General features: G+C 42.7%; 1 protein-coding gene and 1 long non-coding RNA gene across 9 annotated transcripts in view; one reads left to right on the top strand and one right to left on the bottom strand.

Moving 5' to 3' along the window:
* Positions 1 to 24778, bottom strand: part of LPGAT1 (lysophosphatidylglycerol acyltransferase 1) — a 110509-nt gene that overhangs the window by 66350 nt on the left and 19381 nt on the right. Inside the window, exons 1-3 of one of the 6 annotated variants that reach the window (XM_060643901.3) lie at positions 6188 to 6580; positions 5749 to 5940; positions 4591 to 4851 (exon numbers count right to left, since the gene is read on the bottom strand). In XM_060643901.3, coding sequence (XP_060499884.1) covers positions 4591 to 4828 — 238 coding nt within the window. In that variant the 5' untranslated portion in view covers positions 4829 to 4851; positions 5749 to 5940; positions 6188 to 6580. Of the gene's footprint in view, positions 1 to 4590; positions 4856 to 4986; positions 5063 to 5748; positions 6107 to 6187; positions 6581 to 24778 lie in introns of those variants that run through there. The other 5 variants (XM_060643900.3, XM_078441292.2, XM_078441294.2 and 2 more) reach the window with 5 other exon arrangements.
* Positions 4972 to 24778, top strand: part of LOC132686241 (uncharacterized) — a 64077-nt gene continuing 44270 nt past the window's right edge. For 2 of the 3 annotated variants that reach the window (XR_013553261.2, XR_013553258.2), the window contains exon 1: positions 5520 to 5596. This is a non-coding gene — a long non-coding RNA (uncharacterized LOC132686241). Of the gene's footprint in view, positions 5080 to 5519; positions 5597 to 24778 lie in introns of those variants that run through there. The other variant, XR_013553260.2, reaches the window with a different exon arrangement.

Below are 24778 nucleotides of genomic sequence, written 5' to 3'. Positions count from 1 at the left end.
GACTCAAAGGTGGAAAAATACTGCTCTAGGAGATATATTTTTAATCTCTAGAGTTTTGATGTCAGATAGAATTCCTAATAGTTTTTCTCACACAATGAATGTGTATCCCAGCAAAAAAGGTAAAACACTATCAAATAATCAAATAACCCACAAGGACTAATGGAGTCATGCCAGCTGTCACTTGGGGAATGGGGGGAAGCTAAACCTAATCTCCATCCGCTTTCCCTAAAGCCACAAATACCCAATCTGAGGGAAAGAGTGTTTTCTGGGCAGAAACAAACTGGTGGCAAGCCTCCTGACACCCCAGCTCCCTTCTGCCAGACTATGGCCCAAAGACAATTATTCTATATAGAAATTCTGGGGGCACCTGGGTGGCTCAGTCGGTTAAGTGGCCGACTTTGGCTCAGGTCATGATCTCGTGGTCTGTGAGTTCGAGCCCTGCGTCGGGCTCTGTGCTGACAGCTCAGAGCCTGGAGCCTGTTTCAGATTCTGTGTCTCCCTCTCTCTGCCCCTCCCCCGTTCATGCTCTGTCTCTCCCTGTCTCAAAAATAAATAAACGTTAAAAAAAAAATTTTAGAAATTCTGGAGCTTCCACTTACAATGAATATTTTTTAAATGATTTTGTATAAGAGACTTTGAAGGTGTTTGGATGGGGAACAATAAATTTATTAAAATAAGTGAATGGGGAGTGCCTGTGTGGCTCAGGTGGGCTCTTGACCTTGGCTCAGTTCATGATCTCATAGTTCATGAGATCGAGCCCTTTGGGCTCTGCACTGACAGTGTGGAGCCTGCTTGGGATTCTTTCTCTCTCTCTTTCTCTGTCCCTCCCCCACTCTCTCTCTCTCTCAAAAATAAATAAATAAACATTTAAAATAAATAAAGTGAACAAAAATTGAACTATTTTAAACACATTTTATGTAAAAAAAAAAAAAATCTCTCTGAAATTTGCCATGCTTCACTTAAATTGGGAGGAGGGAAGTGATTTATCCCAGATCTGAATAAAATATACAGAAGATCATTAGTTAAGCTAGTATCTCTTCTTGTTTGCTCTCAAAATATTAGGTCAAAGACAGTATACAACTTTTCCTCAACATGAGATGTTTGTACAGCATTTCCCATGAAAGGAAATGTGGTAACAACTACATCACTACCTAGTAGCAAGCTAGGGATGAACAAACTCCAATGTCCTCAGAGTTCTTTCAACAAATGTGTTCTCCTGGGGGTGCCTAGATGGCTGTCAGTTGAGCACCTGACTCTTGATTTCTGCTCAGGTCATGATCTCACAGTTCATGAGTTCGAGCCCTACATCAGGCTTCCCACTGACAGCGCGGAGCCTGCTTGGGATTCTCTCTCTCCATCTCTCTCTGTCCCTCCTCCATTCTCTATCTCTCTCAAAAATAAATAAATAAACTTAAAAAAAAAAAAAAAAAAGAAATGTGTTCCCCTGGAAAGTCACAAACAGGCAGAAAGACCAGAGAATCTCTTTCTCCATGTTCTGGGTCCACAGGCAGTACTCCAGCTCTAAAAACACAAACTAAGTATAAGAATGTTCATTCAAGTTCTTTGACTGGCCTTGCCATTCACCATCCAAGAAGCAAGTCTGAGTTTAAAGCAGTAATTTTTGTGACATTTGCCTCAAATTAAAAGACAATTTTAGGGCACTTGGGTGGCTCAGTCAATTGAGCCTCTGAATCTTGGTTTCGGCTCAGGTCATGGTCTCAGCATCATGAGATCAAGCCCCAAGCCCCACATCGGGCTCCACTCTGGGTGTTGAGCCTGCTTGAGGTTCTCTCTCAAAAAAATAAAATAAATTTAAAAAAAATTAAAACACAATTTTATAAGACTTTAACAAATCCTCCTATCATCCCCAAAGAAATCTGTTTAGAACTATCTTCAGAAAAATATTCTTTTTATAAAGACAAAATGCATTTTTCCTAAGAAAAAGGAAAAAGCCATACTTACTATTTATCAGATCTATCCAATGGAACTTTCTCTGGGGATGGTAGTGTTCTGTGTCTGTGCTCTCCAATACAGTAGCCACCACCCACCTAATATAGAGCACTTGAAAGGTGATTGATGTGACTGGGAAAGTGTATTTTAAGTTTTTTTTTTCATTTTAATTAATTTAAATTTAAATAGCTGCATTCGCCCAAGTACCTACCTTTGGGGTAGCATAGGTTAGATAATCAACAAAAGCAGCAGAGAACTCACTTGTCTTAGACTCAATGTCACAATTTGAAAAAATGATATTATACACAAATATTCAATCTCCAACTTCCCAATTAACATTTCATTACTTAATATTTAAGTTGTCCTCAGAAGTGTTTTTCAACAAAGTTTGGCGATTTCTATTCTGAAATATGAACATTTTAGATCTGCCGAGCAGAATCCCTTTGGCAGCGTTCAATTTTCTGTCTGTGAAACTTAAGCACAGGGAAAGGAAAAAACTGAATCCCACCTTCCTCTTGATACAAAGGGAAGAAATGGAATACATAATCCAGACAAAGGCTAATGTAACCTCTTTCATGGGTACATCTGCTCACCAATCCCCTGCTTATGTAGCTTTAGACCCAGCTGTGGCTTTCCACAAAAGTCATTTCTACATTTGTTTGACCTCTTGATTGTGTTTCCTTATGATCAAACCCTCTCAAAGCATTCTACCTATTGGAAAACCATTTAAAATATAAACACTAAAATATTCTATATTTAAATGGTTAGAATGCAGTAGCCTGAAGAGAACAGATGCTTCAGAGAGACTAAAATATGCAGATCATGCCAGGACCACTTTCCAAGCAGGTGGCAAAAGAAACTGCGCAGTTCCACAGTCAGCAAGGGAAAGACACCACAAGAAAATATCCTCAGAAATGCCTTGCAGCCATGCTGTGGCCAAAGGTTAACTCACTTTAACTTCAAGCAGCATCACTGCACTCACTACAATCTCAAGGTCAATGCCAATTTTTTTTTCAGCTTCTCATCATGCTAACCCTTATACACAAACAAACCACACACACGGGCACAAACATTTCACTAATTTCATTGTGTTTAAGTAGAATGAACTTCTAGAACTCTAATCTATGAGTTGACTTAAAACTGGCCAGCAAGTATACAATACAAAGAGCAAAGTCACGAGTACCACATATCATTATTTGTGGAAGCTTAAAACTACACAGAACAAAGCAATTCTAAGACAGCAGTACTTCAGATAAGAATTCAGCACCATAGTTGAGAACTTCATTTTTTCCCCCTCTACCACTACTACTGCTACCACAAGGTCCTAAAAGAGGACTAGAAGCTCACCTACTGTACCCAAAGGGCACGGGATCTCAGCAAGACCCGTGACAGGGAAGCAATGCACACACTATCCCAGGAGCTTTGGGTCTTGCAGAATAATAAATAGCATTGCCAAAAGGAAAAAAGACTTCATCTGGGGCAACTGAGAGCACTCTGACCTAGCAAGAGTCTGTTGGACTCCATAAAAGCTATGTGTTGTCAGTCCTTTTTTTATGTATATGGATAAAATCTACAGATGCAGCCTGGGCAGGAAAGAAGGAGACAGAGAATTTAAAACGGGGAACTGCCATGCTGTGTGACCCCGAGAGTACCCTCATACCCTCCTCACTTTTCCAAGCTGTGAACTACAGACTCCACTGACCGCAGCATCTGCAGCATGATCTCTAAGGAAACTATCAATTATAAAATCCTATGATAACAGCCTCAATGTCTAAGACAAGTGCTAGAAACCTCAATGCTTTTTTTTTTTCATCTTCGTAATTCTTAGGGGGAAAAAGTCAAATGAACATAATAAACAAAGAATTTTCACATCAGAGGCCCAAGTTCTCAAAGCACATAAGGCTTATAAAGAGAAAATAAAAATAAACACTACTTCTCATTTAGTTCTTTAAAAGTCCACTTCAGAACAGCATTAATCTGGCTCCCCAAAATGCAATTTAAAGGCAGAAATATAAATCTACTTAAAGACACTCAGAACATAAATTAGTTTGGCATAGATAAAACTTAATTCTTATATTTAATATTCTAATACACATGCATGAGATTAAAATATAGATTCTAGTAAACAAAAGAAACATACATCACAGAAAGAAAGCCATGTTTTGCTTGACTCAAAATGTTAACACAATACTACATTAAATGAAAAAACTTATTAAACTATCTTAGCACAAATATGGCCCAGTCCTTTTTCTAAATTCCTAATGTGTTTATGGGCTAAATATGTGATCTCATTTTATAAGCCCTCAAGTCCTATATAACCCACTCCTATTCCTCTAGGTGAGCCTTGGCAGACCGGTTTGAATCAATGTCAATCACATTAAAAACATACTATTCAAGGAATTTATCAGGATGTAACTATGAAATTATACATCTGAAAATATCATCGTTCCTAAATTGGGATTCTGAAGAAAAAAAAAAAAAAAAACTCAATAGAATTGTTTTCTATGTATTTTTTTAATAGCCAAAGCATCAAGGCGTCTTCAACCCCAAATGTAATATATATTTAATCATGGCTCCTGACTTAGGCATAACATTATAAATTGTTTCATACGCGTTAAACAAAAGTGCTCACACTCTTACCTGTATATCCAGCATACCATCCCCAAGAAGCCACCATTCCTAAAAGCCATTTATACATGAATCCTTCAATATACCAGAACCGCTTACTGTCCAGCAGTCGAAGGGGCTGAAGTACAATTACATAGCAGAGGTAGGATAAAAGAGCAACCAGGTTGTTGGCGACCATGAAGGCAAACCTCAACAGGGCTTTCACCAAGATCCAGCCCAGCCACGGAGCTTCTTCCAAAGTCACAGCCATTCTCACATGGGCGTCCGTCCTGTCTTTCTGAGGTGAAAGAAAAATTCATTTAAAAAGGAAAATGGATCATACACATCCAAATAGTCACTAACACAGAAATCGCCTCCAGCACAAAAACACGAGAAAAATCGAGGGTCTGAGCTTTCGCGGTGTAGTACCTCGGTGATCTCTCCGGGAAATTCCAGAGGGGGACAGAGAGCGAGGGAGGAGGAGCCGCACAAGGTCAAGGGAGCTGTTCACGGAGGCACAGGGTATGTCATAATATATTTAGCAAACGATAATACTATCCCCACTAACTAATCAGTGGCCGTCCCCGCACCGCGCCTCACTGCAGTCTGCTGTCTGGACTTTGGGGAAGAAAAACAGACCCACTTGCTTCAGACCCCCCTCAGTATTTCCAAACTGACGACACGAGTGAAAGGAGGCTGTTGCAGGGACCCGATCCCCTTTCCCAGCTAGGAGAACCTGGGTACCCGAACCACTACCATTCCTGCACATCGATCGTGCCTTAGAACGGTCTCTCGCCTTAGCAAAACGAGTTACGCTAACAATGTTCATTTGCGGCAAAGGGGTTTTTGTTTAACCTTTGACTCAGGGTGAAAAAAAGGAGAAGGGCCTAGAAAAGAGGGCAGGGAGGTGAGAGGAAGAAAGTGGGGGCTAAGACAGCGAAAGGAGGAAGGACGGGAGTAGGGGGAGGGGAGCAAAAGCCAGAAGGAGGTGAAGGCACGGGGGGCACAGATGAGAATGAAGTCCCGGACCGGAGGGCAGGCAAGCCAGGGATGATGTTAGAAGCGCGGAGGAAGAGGCGACGGCAGCGCTCGGGAGGGGGTGGGGGTGGGGGGTGCGGGGGGCGCCCGCAGCGGTTTCCGCGGCTGGGGTTGGGGTCGCGGCGGCGAGGGCGGCTCGCGCGCCGGGCTCACCTCGGCTGGCGCGGACGGCGGGCGGTGGAGCGCGGGGGCGAGCGGGGCCGGGGGCCGGCGGCCCGGGGCGCGGTGCTGCGCGGCGGCGGCGGCGGCGGGTGTCCCCGGCCGAGGGGTCGCGGTCATGGACGCGGCGGCGGCTGAGGCGCGGCGCGAGCGGGCGCGCGGGCACCCTATAACCCTCGCGGCTGCCTGCGGACAGAGGGACGGCGGGGACTCAGGGGCCGGACCTGTCACCGGGGCGGGTCCGGGGAGGCGGGCGGATGCCCCGCGCCCCCGCCTCCTCCTCGGGGCCTACCGCGCCCTCGTCCCTCATGCCGCCGCCGCCGCCTCCTCCCCGGACCACACGACGACGACACCCCTTCCCCGCCCCCTCCGCGCCGTTCCGGGCCCGGCGCCGCCGCAGCCCCGGGCCTGCGCCCGCCGAGCCGGAGGTTACCTCGGGCGGGCCGGGCCCCGGCCCGGGCTGCGGGAGCCAGAGGAGCCGGAAGAATGCATGGCCGGCGGCGGGGCCGGCGGAAGGAGGCGGCGGCGGGGCCCGGCCCCGCTCCGGCTGCGGCGCGGCCCGCGCCCGGTCCCCGCGGCGCTGAGACTCGCTCCCCGGGGCCCGGCCGCGTTCGCCGGGGTGGCGGGGAGGGGCGGCGGGGAGGAAGCGGCGGGAGCCGAGACTTCGGCGGAGCCGCCCCCAGAGCGCCCTCTAATGAAGGCTCGGCAGCCGCCGCCCGCGTCCCCGATCCCGCTGGTCCTCGGGTCCCGGCCCTTGGGGCTGCCTGGTCCCTAGGCCGGCGGGACCTCGCCGAGCCCCGTTCCCAGGAGGAGGGCGGCTGAGAACGGTCTGGTAAGGAGCAGCTGTCCTTACACCACACGAGGAGTGCCGCGGTCCGATCGAGAGCCGCCTTTCAGACCACACGGCCGGTTCTCATTGTTAGCGCTCTCCCGCGTCGGACCAACCCATTACTGCCCAAACTGGGAAGCTGTCTCCTGGGAGGCTGGATGCCCTCTTTCCTTTCCTAATAAAACCCAGTTGCTCTCACGGCTTCTCTTCTGAACCTCCCCAGAGTATAAAGGTCTAGAGTTTAAAATCAATTCATCTTAAGGGTCAGAATTCCTGTTTCTAGAGAACACCCAGAACAGTAATGACAGTTCCAATCGCCCATCCACGTCCCCACCCCCATCCCCCTAAAGAAAAAAAAATAGGAATCCAGTGGGAATGAGTGAGTGGTCTACCCAGAGACACTGAAATTTAGTTAGTCAAGGAGGGAAAAGCACTTAGGCAGAGCCTGCCACTGAATAAGTGCTCAAAAAATAGTGGCCATAGGTACCCCTGGGCAGACCAGGTCACTCCTGGGACACTGGAGCTGCATTCTGTTTCAAATTCTGGACGGCCATAAGGAGAGTAGACAAAATGACCCAATGACCTGCCCACTTGAACATTCTCAAATGGCCTACCTAAATTTCAGCTTAAAAAAAAAAAAGGGATGATATCCCTTAATCAAATTTGTTAATGGGTGGGGAGCAGTTTTTACATGTCCCTAAGTGAACTGCCACGTTTAAATCAGAATGCCACCTATTCTATTTTGATGATATTTGTTACTGTGTTTGCTTGGGACTCTCAACTATTTCTAATTCCCTCCTTGGTCCACAAATGAAAGAAAGAAAATTCACTTTTATGCCATATGAAAGAATGCCTTCTATTCCCATTCCCTCCATTCTATTCCCTCTATTCCCATGCATGAAAGCACAGAGCCTGGCTGAAAGAATTGATTAGAATTCCTTTCCACCTATTATTAATTTGTTTTTATTTATAGATGTTATTTATCTCTTTCACTAATATATACAGTTGTGTGGGGCATAAAAAGGGGTAGACCCTATCAGAGAACTTTCCGTATAATTTCAACTAATGTGTAGCAAAGAAAAGTTAGATATGCCCTTTCTATTCCTTTGTATTTTCTCTGAGAATATAGGTACCAACATAGTAACATCTTTAAATAAATCTCGTGAGAGAAAAAATATTCATACTGTAGATTATTGTTGTTCAAAAGATACCATTATATTCTTTTTTATTCAAGTATAGTTAACATACAGTGTTATATTAGTTACAGGTGCACAATATAATGATTCAACAATTCTATACATTACTCATCCCAGTAAGGGTATTCTTTTTTTTTTTTTAATTTCTTTTTTAACATTTATTTATTTTTGAGACAGAGAGAGACAGAGCATGAATAGGGGAGGGTCAGAGAAAGAGGGAGACGCAGGATCTGAAACAGGCTCCAGGCTCTGAGCTGTCAGCACAGAGCCCGACGCGGGGTTTGAACCCACAGACCGCGAGATCATGACCTGAGCCGAAGTCGGACGCTTAACCGACTGAGCCACCCAGGCGCCCCCAGTAAGGGTATTCTTAATCCCCTTCACCTATTTCCCCCATCTCTCCACCCACCTCCCCTCAGCAACCACCAGTTTCTTCTCTGTAGTTAAGAATCTGGGTTTTGTTTGTTTGTTTGTTTATTCCTCTGTTTTGTTCCTTAAATTCCACATATGAGTGAAATCATATGGTATTTGTCTTTCTCTGATTTATTTTACTTAGCATTACATCCTCTAGATCATTCATGTTTTCGCAAATGGCAAGAGTTCACTTTTTTATGGCTGAGTAATATTCCACTATAATATATATCTTCTTCATCCATTCATCTATGGATGGACATATGGTTGCTTGCTTCCATATCATGGCTCTTGTAAACAATGCTGCAATAAACATGGGGGTGCATAGATCTTTTTGAATTAGTGTCTTTGTTTTCTTTATACCCAGTAGTGGAATTGCTGGATCATATATGGTAGTTCTATTTTTAGTTTTTCTAGAAACTTCCATACTGTTTTCCACAGTGGCTGCACCAGCTTGCATTCCTACCAACAATGCATGAGGGCTCCTTTTTCTCCACAGCCTTGCCCGCGCTCGTTATTTCCTATGTTTTTTAGTTTAGCTATTCTGACAGGTATGAGGTGATATCTTACTGTTTTGATTTGCATTTCTCTGTTGATTAGTGATGTTGAGCATCCTATCATGTGTCTGTTGGTCATTCGTATGGCTTCTTTGGAAAAATATCTACTCATGTGCTCTGCCCATTTTTTAATTGGACTGTTGGTTTTCTTGGTGTTGGGTTGTATAAGTTCTTTTTTATATATCATTATATTCTTAAGTGAATAAGATAGGTGAGGCATGGATTCTATTTGATCTATCCCATTCAGGATTCCTCATATGCTGGTAAACACTGGCTGACACTTAATATGTACAATGGGATTTATACTTGGTTCCTGGATCACTGAGAATCTGCCAGAGCACAGATACACCAGCACTTGCTACTATGTAATTAGTACTAGCCAGCCAGGCCCAGAAAAGGTCCAGAGGTTGAGCAGGACCTTGAATAGTGGGTCTCAAACTTTAGTATGCAAAATACCTTGGGATGTCTATTCAAAGGATAGATTCTTGGACCTCACCCCAGAACACGTTAGTACTTCCAGAGGGGCCTGGAGCCTGCATTTTGAAAAGTATCATAGGTAATTCTGATGTGGGTAATATGCAGACCTTACTTTAAGAAAACCTGACCTAGAGGTATCCTGAGATAATTACATTCTTTTCTAGACCCTTCATAATTCTACATTATTTGATCGTATCTGTTCTGATCTGTATGAGTCAGCTTTGGCTGCTATAACAACGTACCACAGACTGCGGAGCTTAGACAACAGAAATCTATTTTCTCACAATTCCGGAGGCTAGGAGGTTAAGATCAAGGTATTGGCAGGGCCACACTCTCTCTGAAGTCTCTAAGGAAGTTCCTTCCCAACAGGGTTGCTTTCTCCTGAGGCCCTTCTCTCTGGTTTGTAGATAGCTGCCTACTTCCTATGTCTTAACATGCTGTGTGTGCACATGTGTCTGATGTCGGTCTCTTTCTGTGTATCTCAATCTCTTCTTATAAGGACACCAGTCACATTGGATTAGGGCCCACCCTAATGACTCCCATTTTAACTTAATTACCTCTTTAAAGGCCCTGTCTCCAAATGCAGTCACATTCTGAGGTCCTGAGGGCTAGGGCTTCGATATATGAGCTTTAGGGGACACAGTTCAGTCATAGCTGTGTCAGTTCAGTCATAACATCATCCTTCTACTGTTTACACTGCAGAATTTTGCTGTTTAAGTAGCTCCTTATGGAAGGGATGTAGAAGCCCTAATTCTGATTATTTTAGCTGTTCTCCTCTTGACTGGCTCCTGCCTCATTAGACTTTTCTTGAAGTTAAGCAAACAAAGCAATACACCATATTCCAAGTGTAGATATACCCTGGTCTTTTGTTGTCCAGGGTGAATAAAAGGGCTTATTTTTCTAATCGCAGCACATTCAGTTTCAAGCCAATGCAGTACCTACAATGGTTAGGAATCTGCATTTGAGCTGACTTCAGGGAACAATATCAGATGATGCTTTATTTATTGTATTTCAGAGTTCATTCTAGATATAAAATACCTACCTACATAAACCTTTTCTTTCCCCTGTCGCCTTTCAACCCACTTAGGTACCCTCCTGAGATGTTTTTTGGTTTTTTTTTTTTTTTTTTGGTAGCTTATTTCCAAAACAGCACAGGCAGCCAGATGTATAAATGCTTTGAATGACTGTAACAAGAAGTTTGAGAAAGCCAGTTTTTCTAGAGAGATCTGTAGAAAGCAAGGACCTTCCTCAATAGCTCCCTGCTACCTTAGAGCTATGTTTATCAAAACACAAACATTAAGTCAAGAATTTGAGAGCCTTCATATATCCTCCAATAGGGGATAGGGGAAAACAGACGCCACCCTATATGTGGCTATAGCCACAGGCCTTATAGTTTCGGTTTCAAAAGCCCACATTTGGACCACAAGAAGATGGTCCGTTGGAGGAGAAATATGACTTCTTACATTTCCAGGAGTCTCCAGACACTTTAAAACAATCTAACCACAACATCTCAGAAGGTTTGATTCCACCCATCTGGTCCACATACACCTAACAAACTAGGTTATAACCAGGAAGGGACTCCCTTGGGCAGAAGAATCCCCCCGGGCTCTCTCTTTTCCTAGTAGCAATTACAAAAACATTTCACCTTCCCCGGGCTGCTCTCTGCACTGGAGCCCCTGTGACTATTTCCTGTCTAAGGGGAAGCCCCGTCGGCAGTGTTATAAGTGTAGGATGACTTCGCATGATTCCTCCCCATCACCAGAGTTGTAAACCAGGCATTAGCACCCCAAGAGAATCAAATTCTGACAGCTGTCGGCTTTAACTTCAAATCAAAAGGGAAATATATATATATTATATTAATATATATATTAATATACATATAAAATATATTTTTTCTTTTATATTAGTGTCAGTAATCATTTTATATAAAATGTATTAGGGATTATAGCCTTAATATTTTTTAGACAAGTTGGGTCAAATCATCAAGACTTGACTGCAGTTTGATGTAAGTCATTTCAGCAACTTTTTATTAACAAGGTTGGCCCTAAACAATATTGTGAAGTAAACAATTCTCTCTTCTTGTCTGCACCCCTCTCCTTTTCAACTTCCTTCCCTTTTCCCCTGTTAATACTAAAATGGTCCCTAGTTTCCAGAAGGCACTGAAGACCCTGCCTAAGAACCCCCATACACACACACCAGACAACCCTCCAAGCTGGAACTTTCTTTCTTACCTGTCCAACATTGCATTTCCTTGTTTCAGCCGTGTCGTTCCTACCTAATGTGGTAAACTAATCCCTGCTGAGCTGCTCGTGGCTACATGTTCCCTCTTCCTAAAGTCTGAACACTTTATAAAGGCCCTCCTAAAATCCCCTGAGCCTTAATTCATGTGCAGTGGTAGATTCTCAGGTACTGTAGTAGATGAGTATTCTTGTAAGATATTTTGGAGAAGGCTATTTCAGCAAGTTCTTATCCTGACAAAACCTAGGAAGTCATATAGTACATCTATGAATAAGACAGATTCAGATTTAAAATCGTATTTTCCTGGGGCGCCTGGGTGGCTCAGTCAGTTAAGTGTCTGACTCTTGATTTCGGCTCAGCCCCGCCTCCTGCTCAGCACTGGGTGTGGAGTCTGCTTACGATTCTCTCTCTCCCTCTGCCCCTCCTCTGCTCACATGCTTTCTCTCTCTCTCTCTCTCTCTCTCTCTTAAATAAATAATTTATAAAATTGTATTTTCCTAACATAAGAGCCAAAATAATGATGTTATTGCTGATTATGTTAGAATGGTAATAATAGCTGATGTATTGATCACTTTCTACATTCCAGGCCCCGTTCTCAATGGCGTACCTGAATTAATTCATTCAGTCTTCACAAAGACCTTATAAGGACCGTATTGTTAGACATATTTTATGGATGGAGAGAACAGACGGTCTGCCTGGCAGGTGGCAGGGCTGAGACTTGATTTCCAGTTCTCTTGATGGGTTCTCAGGCTCCAGAGCCCATGCTTCTGACCACACACTATACTGCCTCTCTGAGAGAGATCGGTGGAAAATCTCTTCTCCACTGAGAGAGGGAGAGGAAGTTTCAGAGATGCTACTCTTTTCCAGTCTCACCTCTTATCACTCCCTTCTGAGCCCTCTCCTGTTTTGTGTCCCCCCCGCCGCCCACCGTACTCTATTATTCTAGCCATGCTAAGGTTCTCACCCTCTTGAAAGGATGCGCAGTGCAACTTCGCACATACAAGTTCATGCATTTTTTTTGTTCACGCTCTTCCCTTCTCTGCATCCATTTGATTATATTCACCCCTTGTGGTCCAGCTAAGATATCAAACAGTCTCCCACCACTTCAGAATTCATTGCCTCTTCCTCCATATGTATGCTTCTGCCTCAGTGCTTACTACCTTCTAACAAGCCTGGATATGTTATATTTCAGGATCTCTGCTCAGGTTAGGAGTTCTACATCATCTTTCTTATTATTTTCCTGGTGTCTAGCTTAGTGCCTTATATATGGTAGGAAATGAATTAAAAAAATTATTTTTAATTGGGGAGGAGAGGGACAGAGGGAGAGAGAGAGGGAGAGAGAGAGAGAGAGAGAGAGAGAGAGAGAGAATCTCAAGAAGGCTCCATGCTCAGCACAGAGCACGATACAGGGCTTGATCCCATGACCCTGGGATCGTGACCCGAGCTGAAATCAAGGGTTGTTCGCTCAACCAACTGAGCTGCCCAGGCATCCTGGAAACAAATTTCTTAACTCAATGTTTGTTTGATTTATTCATATTAAATACTTTCTTTTAGGGGGGTGTCTGGGTGGCTCAGTTGGTTGAGGATCTGACTCTTGATTTCAGCTCAGGTCACAATCCCAGGGTCTTTGGATCGAGCCTCTCATCAGGCTCCATGCTTAGCATGGAGCCTGCTTGAGATTCTCTCTCTCTCTCTCTCTCTCTCTCTCTCCCTCTGCCCCACTCCTCATCTCCCCTACTTATGCGTGCTCTCTCTAAAAAAAAAGTTTAAATAATTTCTTTTTTTTAATTGACAAATAGGATGGTGACATCATTATCATGCAAACCAAGCCAGAAGAAATAAGATTGCTAATACTTCATTCCAAAATGTATTTCAATCTTTTAAACATGATTGTTTCAGTAATATTTAGTAACTACAAGTACTTCAACTGAATCACGGACTATGCAAAAGAATATTTTTTCTTTTATTCTTAAAATAGCATCCTTTCTCTAATCTCAAACTATCACCTATTCCCAATGCATCCTACATTATGTGGTCGTAGTGTTTTCCTTAAAGTACCATATTTAACATTGCATTTTCCCTTTCAAGTTTTGACAATGTCTCCCAGCGTCATAACAAATCTAGTCTGAATGTCTCTATCTGATTTACTTCAGGGCCTTCAATACCCAGTCCCTCACTCCTTCTAGACTTTATCAGCCAACGGGTTATGCACACCAGTGGGTTTCACTTAGGTTCACACGGCAGAGCCTGGTGCTGCGAGGGCGGCCTCCGTTTACCCTACATTATTATGACCATTTTTAATGAGTGCCATACAGTTAAAGGTTGGGAAACACTGTCAGATTCCACTTCAGTTCTCGTTTACTTCCACCCAGCCTGCTCTGCTTTTAAACGAGCACATCCCGTAGCTTCATTTCGTGGCTGCTCTTCATACCTAGAATACCGTCCTTCTTTCTTTCGGACCATCTTCGAACAACCACGGGGAGTTTGTCTTCTTGTCCAGGACTCCAGAGTCCCTTCTCTGATTTCCTACTGCATTCACCCAGAGCACTTCACGGTTTTGACTCAATTCTTTGCTTTCACACGTTCCTTCTGCACACGTGTCACAGTGGATAGCCACAATTAACCGCCCACTTGGGAGCCTGCACTTGAAAGAGGTCTCAGCGTTCAAACCACACAGAGTCGAGAAGTTCCAGGTGCAAGGTCTTGTGGTGCTCCGCCTCAGAGTGCCAACGAGTACCAGCTGCTCCAACTCATCTCTGCTGGTCCTCGTAGCTGTATCCTTTCAATCCCTCTGTCCTTCCAAGCTCCGCCTTCCCCTGTAAAGCCAGATCCACTTTCTTCCGCCTCTCTAGACCCTTCCAAAAGCTGAGTCTTCTCAATGTCCTGGGTTCCCCTTAGTTTCCGCAGAAGACTTCTTTCTCCACGGTTACCTGAATCCCAGCTTGGCAATTTCCCAGGACTCTGTGCACAGAATTTCCCAGCACTGACTTATTTCTGGAAACAGAATCCTGACTAGCTGCTCTGAACTACCTTCTTCTCCCTTCCTCTGCCCTCACCTCCATCCTCAGGAGACCCCCTTGAATCTCATCTCTAGCTTCCTTTCACAACTCCAAGACCTACCATGGACAAGAAGCTCCTAACTTGTTCTGGAATCTTTGATCCCATAAATATCCAATATTTCTGGGCTTTCCCATAAATTAAAAAAAAACAAAAAACCCACTGGAGCATCTACATTCTGGTGTGTGTGGGGGGTAGAATTTAGTGATGTCTGATAAGGAAGAGGAATTTCCCTATAGAGAAGGAACACAGGATAATTTCACTTATGAACAGGGGAAATAAGGTGTGGAGAAATGATGTGGCTTGTTCATCATAGAGTGTATCAGAAATAGAGCTAGGGTGTCCTTATGGGGACTAGTTTCTCCTGGTTGACCCAGGACTTTCATGATTTTAGCATTCAAAGTCCACATCCCAGGAAACTACTCAGTCCCGGCAAATGGCTGATGACCATATGTGGTCTCCTGACCCCTGGGTCCCCAAGCAGTCCCTTTAGCAGGTTACAGAGGCCCAGCTTCCCTACCCACCCTACCTTTTCTCTATTATACCTGCTCCCTGATGAGCTGATACACCAGAGGTTAGTTAACAAGCCATTCAGGGCTGATAGTGTGTTTAATGTTTCCTTGAAAGCATATTACTTGTCCTTACCAGGGTTAAATTTCCCTCTCTTAGCCAAGTCTTCTGCGATGTAGCTTGGCTCTTTCTGTGGTTCTCATCAGCTTAAATCCTAAGGGGTTTGAACAAAAAATTTCACTCTGCTGATAATCCAGCTGTGTGTTTAAAGTTAATTTGTTATCTTAAGGACTAAGCCTGTTGGCTGAGACCCTGTTGTAATGAAAATTATGCCGCCTTGAATTTCTCCAGTGCTTTGTAGTCAACAAAGTTCTTTCTCTCTCCCCGCCCCCCCACCTCTCATTCTCTCTCTCTCTCCCTCTGTCTCTCTCTCTCTTTCTCACACACACACACACACACACACACACACACACGCACACACATGCACACACATCTTATTGAATGCTAACAATAACCCCTTGAGGATAGGCAGGTACTTATTGGTTGAAAGAAGTAAGAAGGGTAAGGAAAGAATTTCCTTACAAGTAGTTTCCTCTTGAAATGTCTTTAAGAAACATTTTATAAAACACACTTTCAAATCCTTTGTTTCTTTCAAACTTCATCTTCTAAGCATAAACCAAAATGGAGATCTAAATTGTTTGCAATCATTACGTAAAATAGCCAAACGATGGAAGCAGCCCAAGTGTCCAATGACAGATGAATAGATAAAGAAGATGAATGGATAAAAAAGAATGAAATCACGCCATTTGCAAAACCATGGATGTATCTAGAGGGTACAGGACATAATGCTAAGTGAAATAAATCGGTCAGAGAAAGACAAATACCCTATGATTTCACTCGTATGTGAAATATAAGAAACAAAACAAATGAGCAAAAGAGAAAAAGAGAGAGGCAAACCAAGAAACACACTCTTAATTGTAGAGAACAAACTGATGGTTACCAGAGAGGAAGTGGATGCAGAATGGGGGAGATAAATGATGTTGATTTAAGAGTACGCTTATCATGATAAGAAACCAACAAAATTTTACAAATGAGTAGAAACACTTTTCTCTGCTCATGAATTGTTTGACTAGTTCCCCTAGAAAAAATGAAAAAATAATTTTAAAACATTGTCTGGAATCAGTTGTTGGCCACCACACAGCTTTGAGAAAGCCCAGAGTAGGGCTGGGGGTTGGGATCCTGGACCAGCTTCTCCCTCCCAACACAGCCACCAACAGGCCCTGGAGTTAGGGTTGCGCCCTCTGTCATCAAAGCCTGGCAGGCCCTGCTTCTGTACCCCTTCCCTCCCGGAATATTGCTTCTGTGGGGAAATGCAAACTGATAAACCTTCCCCTGAAATACTACCTGGCTGTAAATTAGGAACTGTCAATAAAGAACATCTCATCGTTCGGTTTCCTATTGTGTAATCTTGTAGACACAAGTTCCTGTTTTAAGTACCATGAATCAAACAAAGCTCTGGGCAAAAGTGACGCTAAAATGCTGCCTCTTCAAGTATGAGATTTTAAACATTTAGTGCTGTTCAATTCATATTAATTATATAGTTTAAATTCTTACATGAGGCTTTGGTAAAGTTTCAGTAACTCTCTGTTACACTGAATTAAATGACATTCAACCACCAGCTTATTCTCCTCAGGGGATTTTGTATACAGTAAAGTCTGGAATTAAAAAGAGCCCCAGGAGATTCTTATGGTTGGGCACATTTAAGAAACACCGAAAGAGAGTAGGTACCATTTTGGAAGAATCTCATCCTTAGACTAAAACCCTTTATAATGGGGGCGCCTGGGTGGCGCAGTCGGTTAAGCGTCCGACTTCAGCCAGGTCACGATCTCGCGGTCCGTGAGTTCGAGCCCCGCGTCAGGCTCTGGGCTGATGGCTCGGAGCCTGGAGCCTGTTTCCGATTCTGTGTCTCCCTCTCTCTCTGCCCCTACCCCGTTCATGCTCTGTCTCTCTCTGTCCCAAAAATAAAAAAAAAAATAAAAAACGAAAAAAAAAAATTTTTAAACCCTTTATAATGGCATATGAGGCTCTGTAAGACCAGCCTCTCCAGCCTGTCCCATGCAAGGCCCCCCCTGGGACTCACCAATCCAGGTACACTGGCTTCATCTTATTTACTGGAACCCATTAAGCACCTTTCCACCTCAGAGTCTTTGCTTTTCATTTCCCTGTGGGGAAAGTACTTTCTGCTTCTTTTCCCTTAGTCAAATCAGGTTCATCTTTCATATCTCAGCTTAATCCTACGTCATTACCTTAGGACCCCCACACTGACACAAGTCTCTAAACATTCTGTTCCTCTCCCTCATAGTACTTAACCACAGTTTGTCATATAATTGCTCACTAGTAGCTTAATGTCTGATTCTCACACCAGGCTGTAAATTCTGTGAGTGCAAGAATCATGTGTGTTTTGTTTATCATTGTGGCTTTAACCCCCAGAATGTGCCTGGGACAGAAAAATGGGCTCAGTAAGTAGCCGCTTCAGTTCCATTGTTCATGCCATTGGCTGGATTTGAGATTTTTGAAGCATTTCTCTGTTTCTAGTCTATTCATCTTCCAAGCCATGAGGTCCACTACTGCCATGCTAACCTTCTAGATGTGGATAACCTCTGAATGTCCACAGCTGTCCCCATGTCCCATATTGGCCTGTCAAAATCCCCAGATACAATTAGACAGAGTACATTTATTAAGAATGTACTGTGCACAGTGCTAGATACTTTATATAGTCCATCTAATTTGCTCCTCACAACCACCCTTGAGGAATGTTATCTTGATTCCACATGTGAGAAGGGAAAGGCTTAGAAAGATTAGGTAACTAATCTACTGGGGTCATAGGGCTTACAAGAAGTGAAACCAAGATGGCAACCTGATGTCTAAACTCTTGCATTCTTGACTTTCAAGCACATGTTTTATTCATTAGAATCAGGTTTGGGTGTGCATGACAGAAAAGCCCAAAGTGCAGTAATGGTAACTTAAGGAAGACATAAAATTACTTCTTTCTCATGTTAAAGAGACCAGGAGAAAGTAGGCTGGAGTTGTCATCCTAGTAGTTACATGATCTCATTTTTCTCTAAGGCTCACATACTGGCTGCTGTATGGAAAACTAAGTGTAGGAAGATAGACCTGGAGTCAAAAAACAGTAAGATTATTGGGGTATCCAGGTGAGAGAGTATGGTAGCTTGGGTTCAGGTGGTGGCTACGGAGTTGAGAAGAAGAGACATTTCAGAGAAGTTTAGGAGGTAAAGTTGGCAGGGCATAGTGAGAGGTTGGAAATGCTATTTCCAAGACTACATGGATTAACTCAAGTGTAAAAGTCAAATCTGAACTTTAAATTCCGCATAGGACTAGTCTAATGACACTGTTCTAAGCACTGAAACACTAAGGTAGACCCAGAGGGTATCATCCCAGCCAAAGTGTAAACTATCTGGCCTGGGCCTTTGTTACAAGAATCAAAGACTATAAAGAAAAAATTATAGCTCCTTAACTTGCTGCCTTAAGCGAGAGCCTTCAATCAAGGTGTTCCACAAGGAAAACAGTCTTCTTTATAGCCTATGAACCACACCTCATCCCAAATAGACTTGCTGTCAGTGAAGCCAGGAGCTCTCGTACCTGGAGTTGCTCTAAAATGTTTTCCTCCTACTAAAAAGTGGTCTAATAGTTACCATGAACTACTTACCTAGGTTTTGTTGGTATGGAACCGTGCCTCTCGTGGTATTTCCAAATAATCATTTGCCTCTGTCTCCTTTCTTAATTCATATTTCTTTTTTTTTTTTTTAATTCCCCATGCCCCTTCCTGCTTTCTTAACTCATATTTCTAAACTGAAGATATCTAAGCAAATTATTATCAGGATTGTCATTGTGGCTTTATGATAATTTTAACATCCTTTGCAAGTTGTCCCATCTTTTTAGGAGCAAGAGGAAACAGTATATAAAACTTATTTTTTGCTGCTCTCCTTTTTGCACCAGAAAAAGAATTGATGGCTTTAGAAATAAGAGGTGAGGACTGTGAACGGAGCAAACAATGATGAGACAAGCTTGATGTCATAGAATCAAAATTTATACTTAAACACAGCTCTGCTATGTCTTTTTCTCATTTATATTTAACCTCAAGTCTCTAATAAACCTGCAGAAACTTCTTTTTATACATGTAAAGTACATAAGTGTTTTCTTTGCAAAGTAATAATTAGCATACCTTAATATTATTAAAGTATACCCTCTAGGAATTACTAGGTAAATACCCAATTATACCCAAAATTATACCCAAATATTATACCCAAATTTATACCCAAAATAATACCCAATTATGTTACTTGGCTATATTTAGCAGTTTTAACTTAATTTCATTACAAAAGCACTAAAAATAAGGTTAATGAAAAAACTCTGAAGTCTTACAAAGGTGGCCAAGATGAGTTTAGATGATCTGGGGGTCAATTGTGTGTGTGGAAGAGGCAGGCATGTTATTCTCTCTCTCTTTTAAAGGTAACAATGAATTCTGCCTCTATCCCCAATGTTGATTGATTCAGTCAGAAAAGCTAAAAGGCAGCCTTAGCATTTAGCAGCTCCAAGGATGCATATTTAGGGATTCTGTAGCACCTACCCACCACCAACGCACTCTCAGGCTCTCCTTGGACCTTGTCAACACCCAAAACTGCTTCAGTTATGATATCTTAAGCTCCATTGTTCCAGCCTCTGATCATGACCTCCTGTCCTTCCAGCTCTGTCCATCCCTCCCAACTTGGAACCCCCCACTCTTCCCTTGCCCCCCACTCCCTCTCTCACTGAGCATCTCTCACCTCATTTATCACTCCAACTAGTACCCTCAACTTGCCCTCCTGGTCATATTCTTATTACACCTACCCTGCAAAACCAGGGATGGGCCCTAAATCCATTTTTTGTCCAACCCATATTGACGATATTGGGCTCAGTGGAAAAAAAAGCACACAGCCCAGTACAATATGGCATCTGGACTCAATCAGGCTCTCTGAGCCACTTGGAAATCCTTTCGTATATCCATGATCAGCTTCCGTACCATCTGTTTCATTTCTTTTTTTTTTTTTTTTAATATTTATTTATTTTGAGGGAGAGAGAGGCTGTGGAGGAGGGGTAGAGAGACAGGGGGAGAATCCCAAACAGGATACTTGCTGTCAGCTCAGAGCCCAATGCGGGGCTTGATCCCAAGCACTGTGAGATCAGGAGCTGAGCCAAAATCAGGAGTCCAATGCTCAACTGACTGAGCCCCCTGGGCGCCTCCATCTGTTTCATTTCAAACACAATATCCTCTTTACCTTAAACTTCTAATTTGCCTTCTCTCCCCTGAGTCTCAGCAGAAGGCCTTGTCGTCTCTTTACACCCCAACTGGAAACCTATCTGCAGCCACCTTCAAGCGCTTTTGATCTACAGAGCTTTTAATTCATGTTTCTCCGGCTCAATAAGTGAAAGAGTTACTAGGAATTTCCTCATTTTGTGTTACTATTTTTAAAACATTAAACTTATAAGCAGTGAAGAGTACCTACCGAGCAACTGCTCTTACTGAGAGGAAAGGAAGAAAAAACACAGACCTGAGGTCCTTTATGAATGTAGGGATATAAATATATGGTCATATATACAAATATATGGGTATATACAGGCACATATATATGTTAAACAGCTTCATTGACTACAAGTCACATACCATATAATACACCCATTTAAAGTGTTGAACAGTTTTTAGTATATTCACAGAGTTGTGCAACTATCATCAAAATCAATTTTAGAACATTGCATCACCCCAACAATAAACCCTATATCTATTAGCGGTCATTCCCTCATTTCCCTCCAAACTACCAGCCCTAGGAAATGGCTCTTCTATTTATGTCTCTATGGAGTTGCCTCTTCTAGGCATTTTATATAAATGGAATCACATAGTGCATGGCCTTTTGTGTTTGGCTTCTATCACTTAGCAGAATGTTTTAAGGTTCATCCATGTTGTAGAATGGATTGGAACTGTGTTTCTTTTTATCGCCAAGTAATATTCTATTGTCTAAGTAATACCACATTGTATTTACCAGTTCATTAGCCCGTGGATGTTTGGGTTGTTTCTGCTTTGGGGCTATTATGAATCATTGCTGCTATCGCCATTCATGCACAAGTTTTTGCATGGACATGTGTTTTCTGTTCTCTTGGTTATGTTCCTGGGGGTGGAATTGCTAGGTCATATGGTAACTCTGTGTTTACCCTTTTGAGGAACTATCAGTCTGTTTTTCAAAATGGCTACACCGTTTCACATTCCCATCAGCAATGAATGTGTAAAGGTTCCAGTTTTTCCACATTCTCATCAAAACTTGTTATTTTCCCTCTTTCTGCTCCTAGGCATCCTAATGGGCGTGAGGTAATATCTCATTGTGGTTTTGATTTGCATTTTCCTGATGTTTAATGATATTGGGTATCTTTTCATACACTTATTGGCCACTAGTATCTATTCAGACACTTTACCCTTTTTACATTGGGTTGTCTTGTTATATTCAGGTTGTAAGAGTACTTTACATATTCTAAATACAAGTCCCCTACCTGATAATATGATTTGCAAGTATTCTCTACCGTCCTGTGGATTTTCTTTTCGCTTGCTTGATGGCAAAGAACAAAAATGTCTAATTTTGATGATGTGACATTTATCTATTTTTTGCTGTTGTTGCTTGTTCTTTTGGTGTCATATCTATGAAACCATGGCTTAATCCAAGATCTCAAAGATTTACACCTATGTTTTCTTCTAAGAGTTTGAGCTCTAGCTTCTCCAGTTTGAGCTAACTTTTGTATGAGATGTGAGGTGGGGCGTCCAACCTCATTCTTTTGCATGTGGCTCTCCAGTTGTCCCAGACTATTCTTTCTCCAGTGGATGGCCTTGGCACCCTTGTCAGAATCAACTGATTATAAATGTGAGGGTGTACTTCTGGACCTTCAATTCTATCTATTGAAATATATGTCTCTACTTATGCTAGTACCATATTGTCTTGATGACTATAGCTTTGTAGTAAGTTTTGAAATTGGGAAGTGTGAATCTTTCATCTTCACTTGTCTGTTTCAATATTGTTTTGATTATTTTGGGTCCCTTGAATTTCCAGAAGAATTTTAGGATCAGCTTGTTGATTTCTGAAAAAACAACAACTGGGATTTTGATAAGGATTGTGTTGCATCCAAGGTGTCCTGGGGAGTGTACAATATATATTTTTTAATGTTTTATTTATTTTTGAGAGAGAGACAGAGCATGAGCAGGGGAGGGGCAGAGAAAGAGGGAGACACAGAATCTGAAGCAGGCTCCAGGCTCTGAGCTGTCAGCACAGAGCCCAACATGGGGCTCGAACTCACGAACTGCAAAGTTATGACCTGAGCCGAAGTCGGACACTTAACCAACTGAGCCACCCAGGCACCCTGGGACTTGGTGGGGGGGCAGTGTCCATATTAAGTCTCTATTTGTTTAGATCTTCTTGAATTTCTTTCAACGGTATTTTGTAGTTTTCAGAGTATAGGTTTTATATGTCTTTATTAAATTTATTCCTAAGTATTTTGTTATTTTTGATGCTATTGTAAATAGAAATGGTTTCCTAATTTCATTTTCAGATTTTTTTTTCATTGTGACTATATAGAAAACGTTTTTGTGTGTGTATTAATCTTGTATCCTGGGACCTTGATGAAATCATGTATTAGCTGTAATAGTTTCTTTGTGTGGATTCCTTAGGGTTTTCAGTAGATAAGATCACGGTCACCTGCCACCTGAAGGTTCTTAGGGATGACAACAACTGCACAATGTTAGGACTAAGCTGGAGGTGGATCTTCAATCCCTTCAAAATAGAGATGTGTTTTTTGCTGGAAGTTCTTCATTATTCCAGTTAGAAAGGATGAGTCCTCAATTACAAAATTCACCACTAATTCTTTACACATTACATTTCAATTAATGCAGCTGAGAAACACAGTTTTGTTTTTTGACCACAAGGGTTGCACTTATCCATCTATGAAAATACATGAGATCATGACTGCAAACAACTGTCAGTGTTTATCTTTTTCATTCAGAACGCAGCCTGATTTCATGGAAAGACCTCCTTGGATTTAGAATTGGAAGGCTGGTTTTTAGTCCAGCTCTGTCCGTATAAGCAGTACTGTTACAGGGTTATTGTTGAGAGTCCAGGGAGGGGCCAGCTGCTTCCTGGGGCTTTCTTCTGTAGGCTGGCTGTTTCCCCTATAGAGGATTGAGCCTTAGCGAGGTGGCAGTGCCCTGGACCAGAGGAGGCAGGGCCGGCTGTGCAGTTTCCTTGGGAAATACCTACCTCTTTTTAGTCACAGCATTTCCCTGGTTTCATCAGGGATAATTCCTGATGATAATTTTTCTTAGTCTAAAACTATTATTGGGGCACCTGGGTGACTCAGTCAGCTGAGCGTCCAACTTCGGCTCAGGTCATGATCTCACGGTCCATGAGTTCAGCCCCGCGTTGGGCCCTGTGCTGGCAGCTCAGAGCCTGCTTTGGATTCTGTGTCTCCCTCTATTTCTCTGCCCCTCCCTCACCCCCTCTCTCTCTCTCAAAAAAAAAATTAAAATAGTTTTAAACTATTATGGCATTTCACCTCATTGAGGAAACCCTCTCAAGCTGAGAGTGGATCTGTTTTTGGTAAAGGTATTTCCAGACCTTCCCTGGCCTGGTACCTGTGGACTGAAGAAGATCTACAAAATGGATGGGAAAGTCACAATAGTGATCTGGAAGAACAAACAGGCTGTGGCCTTATCTTAATCACAGAGCCAAGGCTTGTCACCAGGATGGAGAACTGGCAGGGGAACTTCCATGCCTTATCATAAGGCTCATTGCTTTGGCTGCATCACTGCGTCCTTCCTTAATATGCAATTAAGGACTGAATTTATAGGAGACAAACAACATGTCAGTTTTATGATAGCCAAAGCCTATAATCTGAACATGTGTTTTCCCAGCTGGGCTCAATAGCGTAGTGGCAAGAACGTGGCCCTAAAGACAGTTTGTCCTTAGATTTTAAATCCTGGCTCCCTCTCTTAACAGCATGTGACCTTGGCAATTTACTTAGCCTTTCTATGCCCCTACTTCCTCATCTGTAAAGAGAGCAAATAGTAGTTCACAGAAATGATTGTGAGAATTGGAGAAAATATATACAGTCCTCACCATATGATAAGCACATAATACATTTTGGCTATTAGGTGCAGGAAGAGGAATATTCTTCTTCAAGGCATTTTGTTGATGAAGCTAAGAAAACTATTTCAAGTCCGTTCCAGTGGTGTTCAAACGAACAGTCACCAAGAATCACTTTTTTCAATGAAAATTCCCAGGCTCTACCCCCAGACTTTCCACTTCAGAAGTCAGTGGCAGGGCCCATGCGTCTGCATCTTTAATGACACCTGTACTCCATCCAGTATTCTGATTCAGGTGATCCATGGGCACTTTTTAAAATTACCTTTAACTTTTAAAATATTTTTTTAAATGTTTATTCACTTTTTTGAGAGACAGAGACAGAGTGTGAGCAGAGCAGGGGCAGAGAGAGAGGGAGACGCAGAATCCGAAGCAGGCTCCAGGCTCTGAACTGTCAGCACACAGCCCCATGCGGGGCCCGAACTCACAAACCATGAGATCATGACCTGAGCCGAAGTCGGACGCTCAACCGACTTTACCTTTAATTTTGATGTAACTTTAAGTTTACAGAAAAGTTGC

Source organism: Panthera onca, chromosome F1 (genome assembly GCF_046562875.1).
Source record: "Panthera onca isolate mPanOnc1 chromosome F1, mPanOnc1 haplotype 2, whole genome shotgun sequence".
Lineage (NCBI taxonomy): Eukaryota > Metazoa > Chordata > Mammalia > Carnivora > Felidae > Panthera > Panthera onca.
This window is presented reverse-complemented; position numbering and strand designations above follow the sequence as displayed.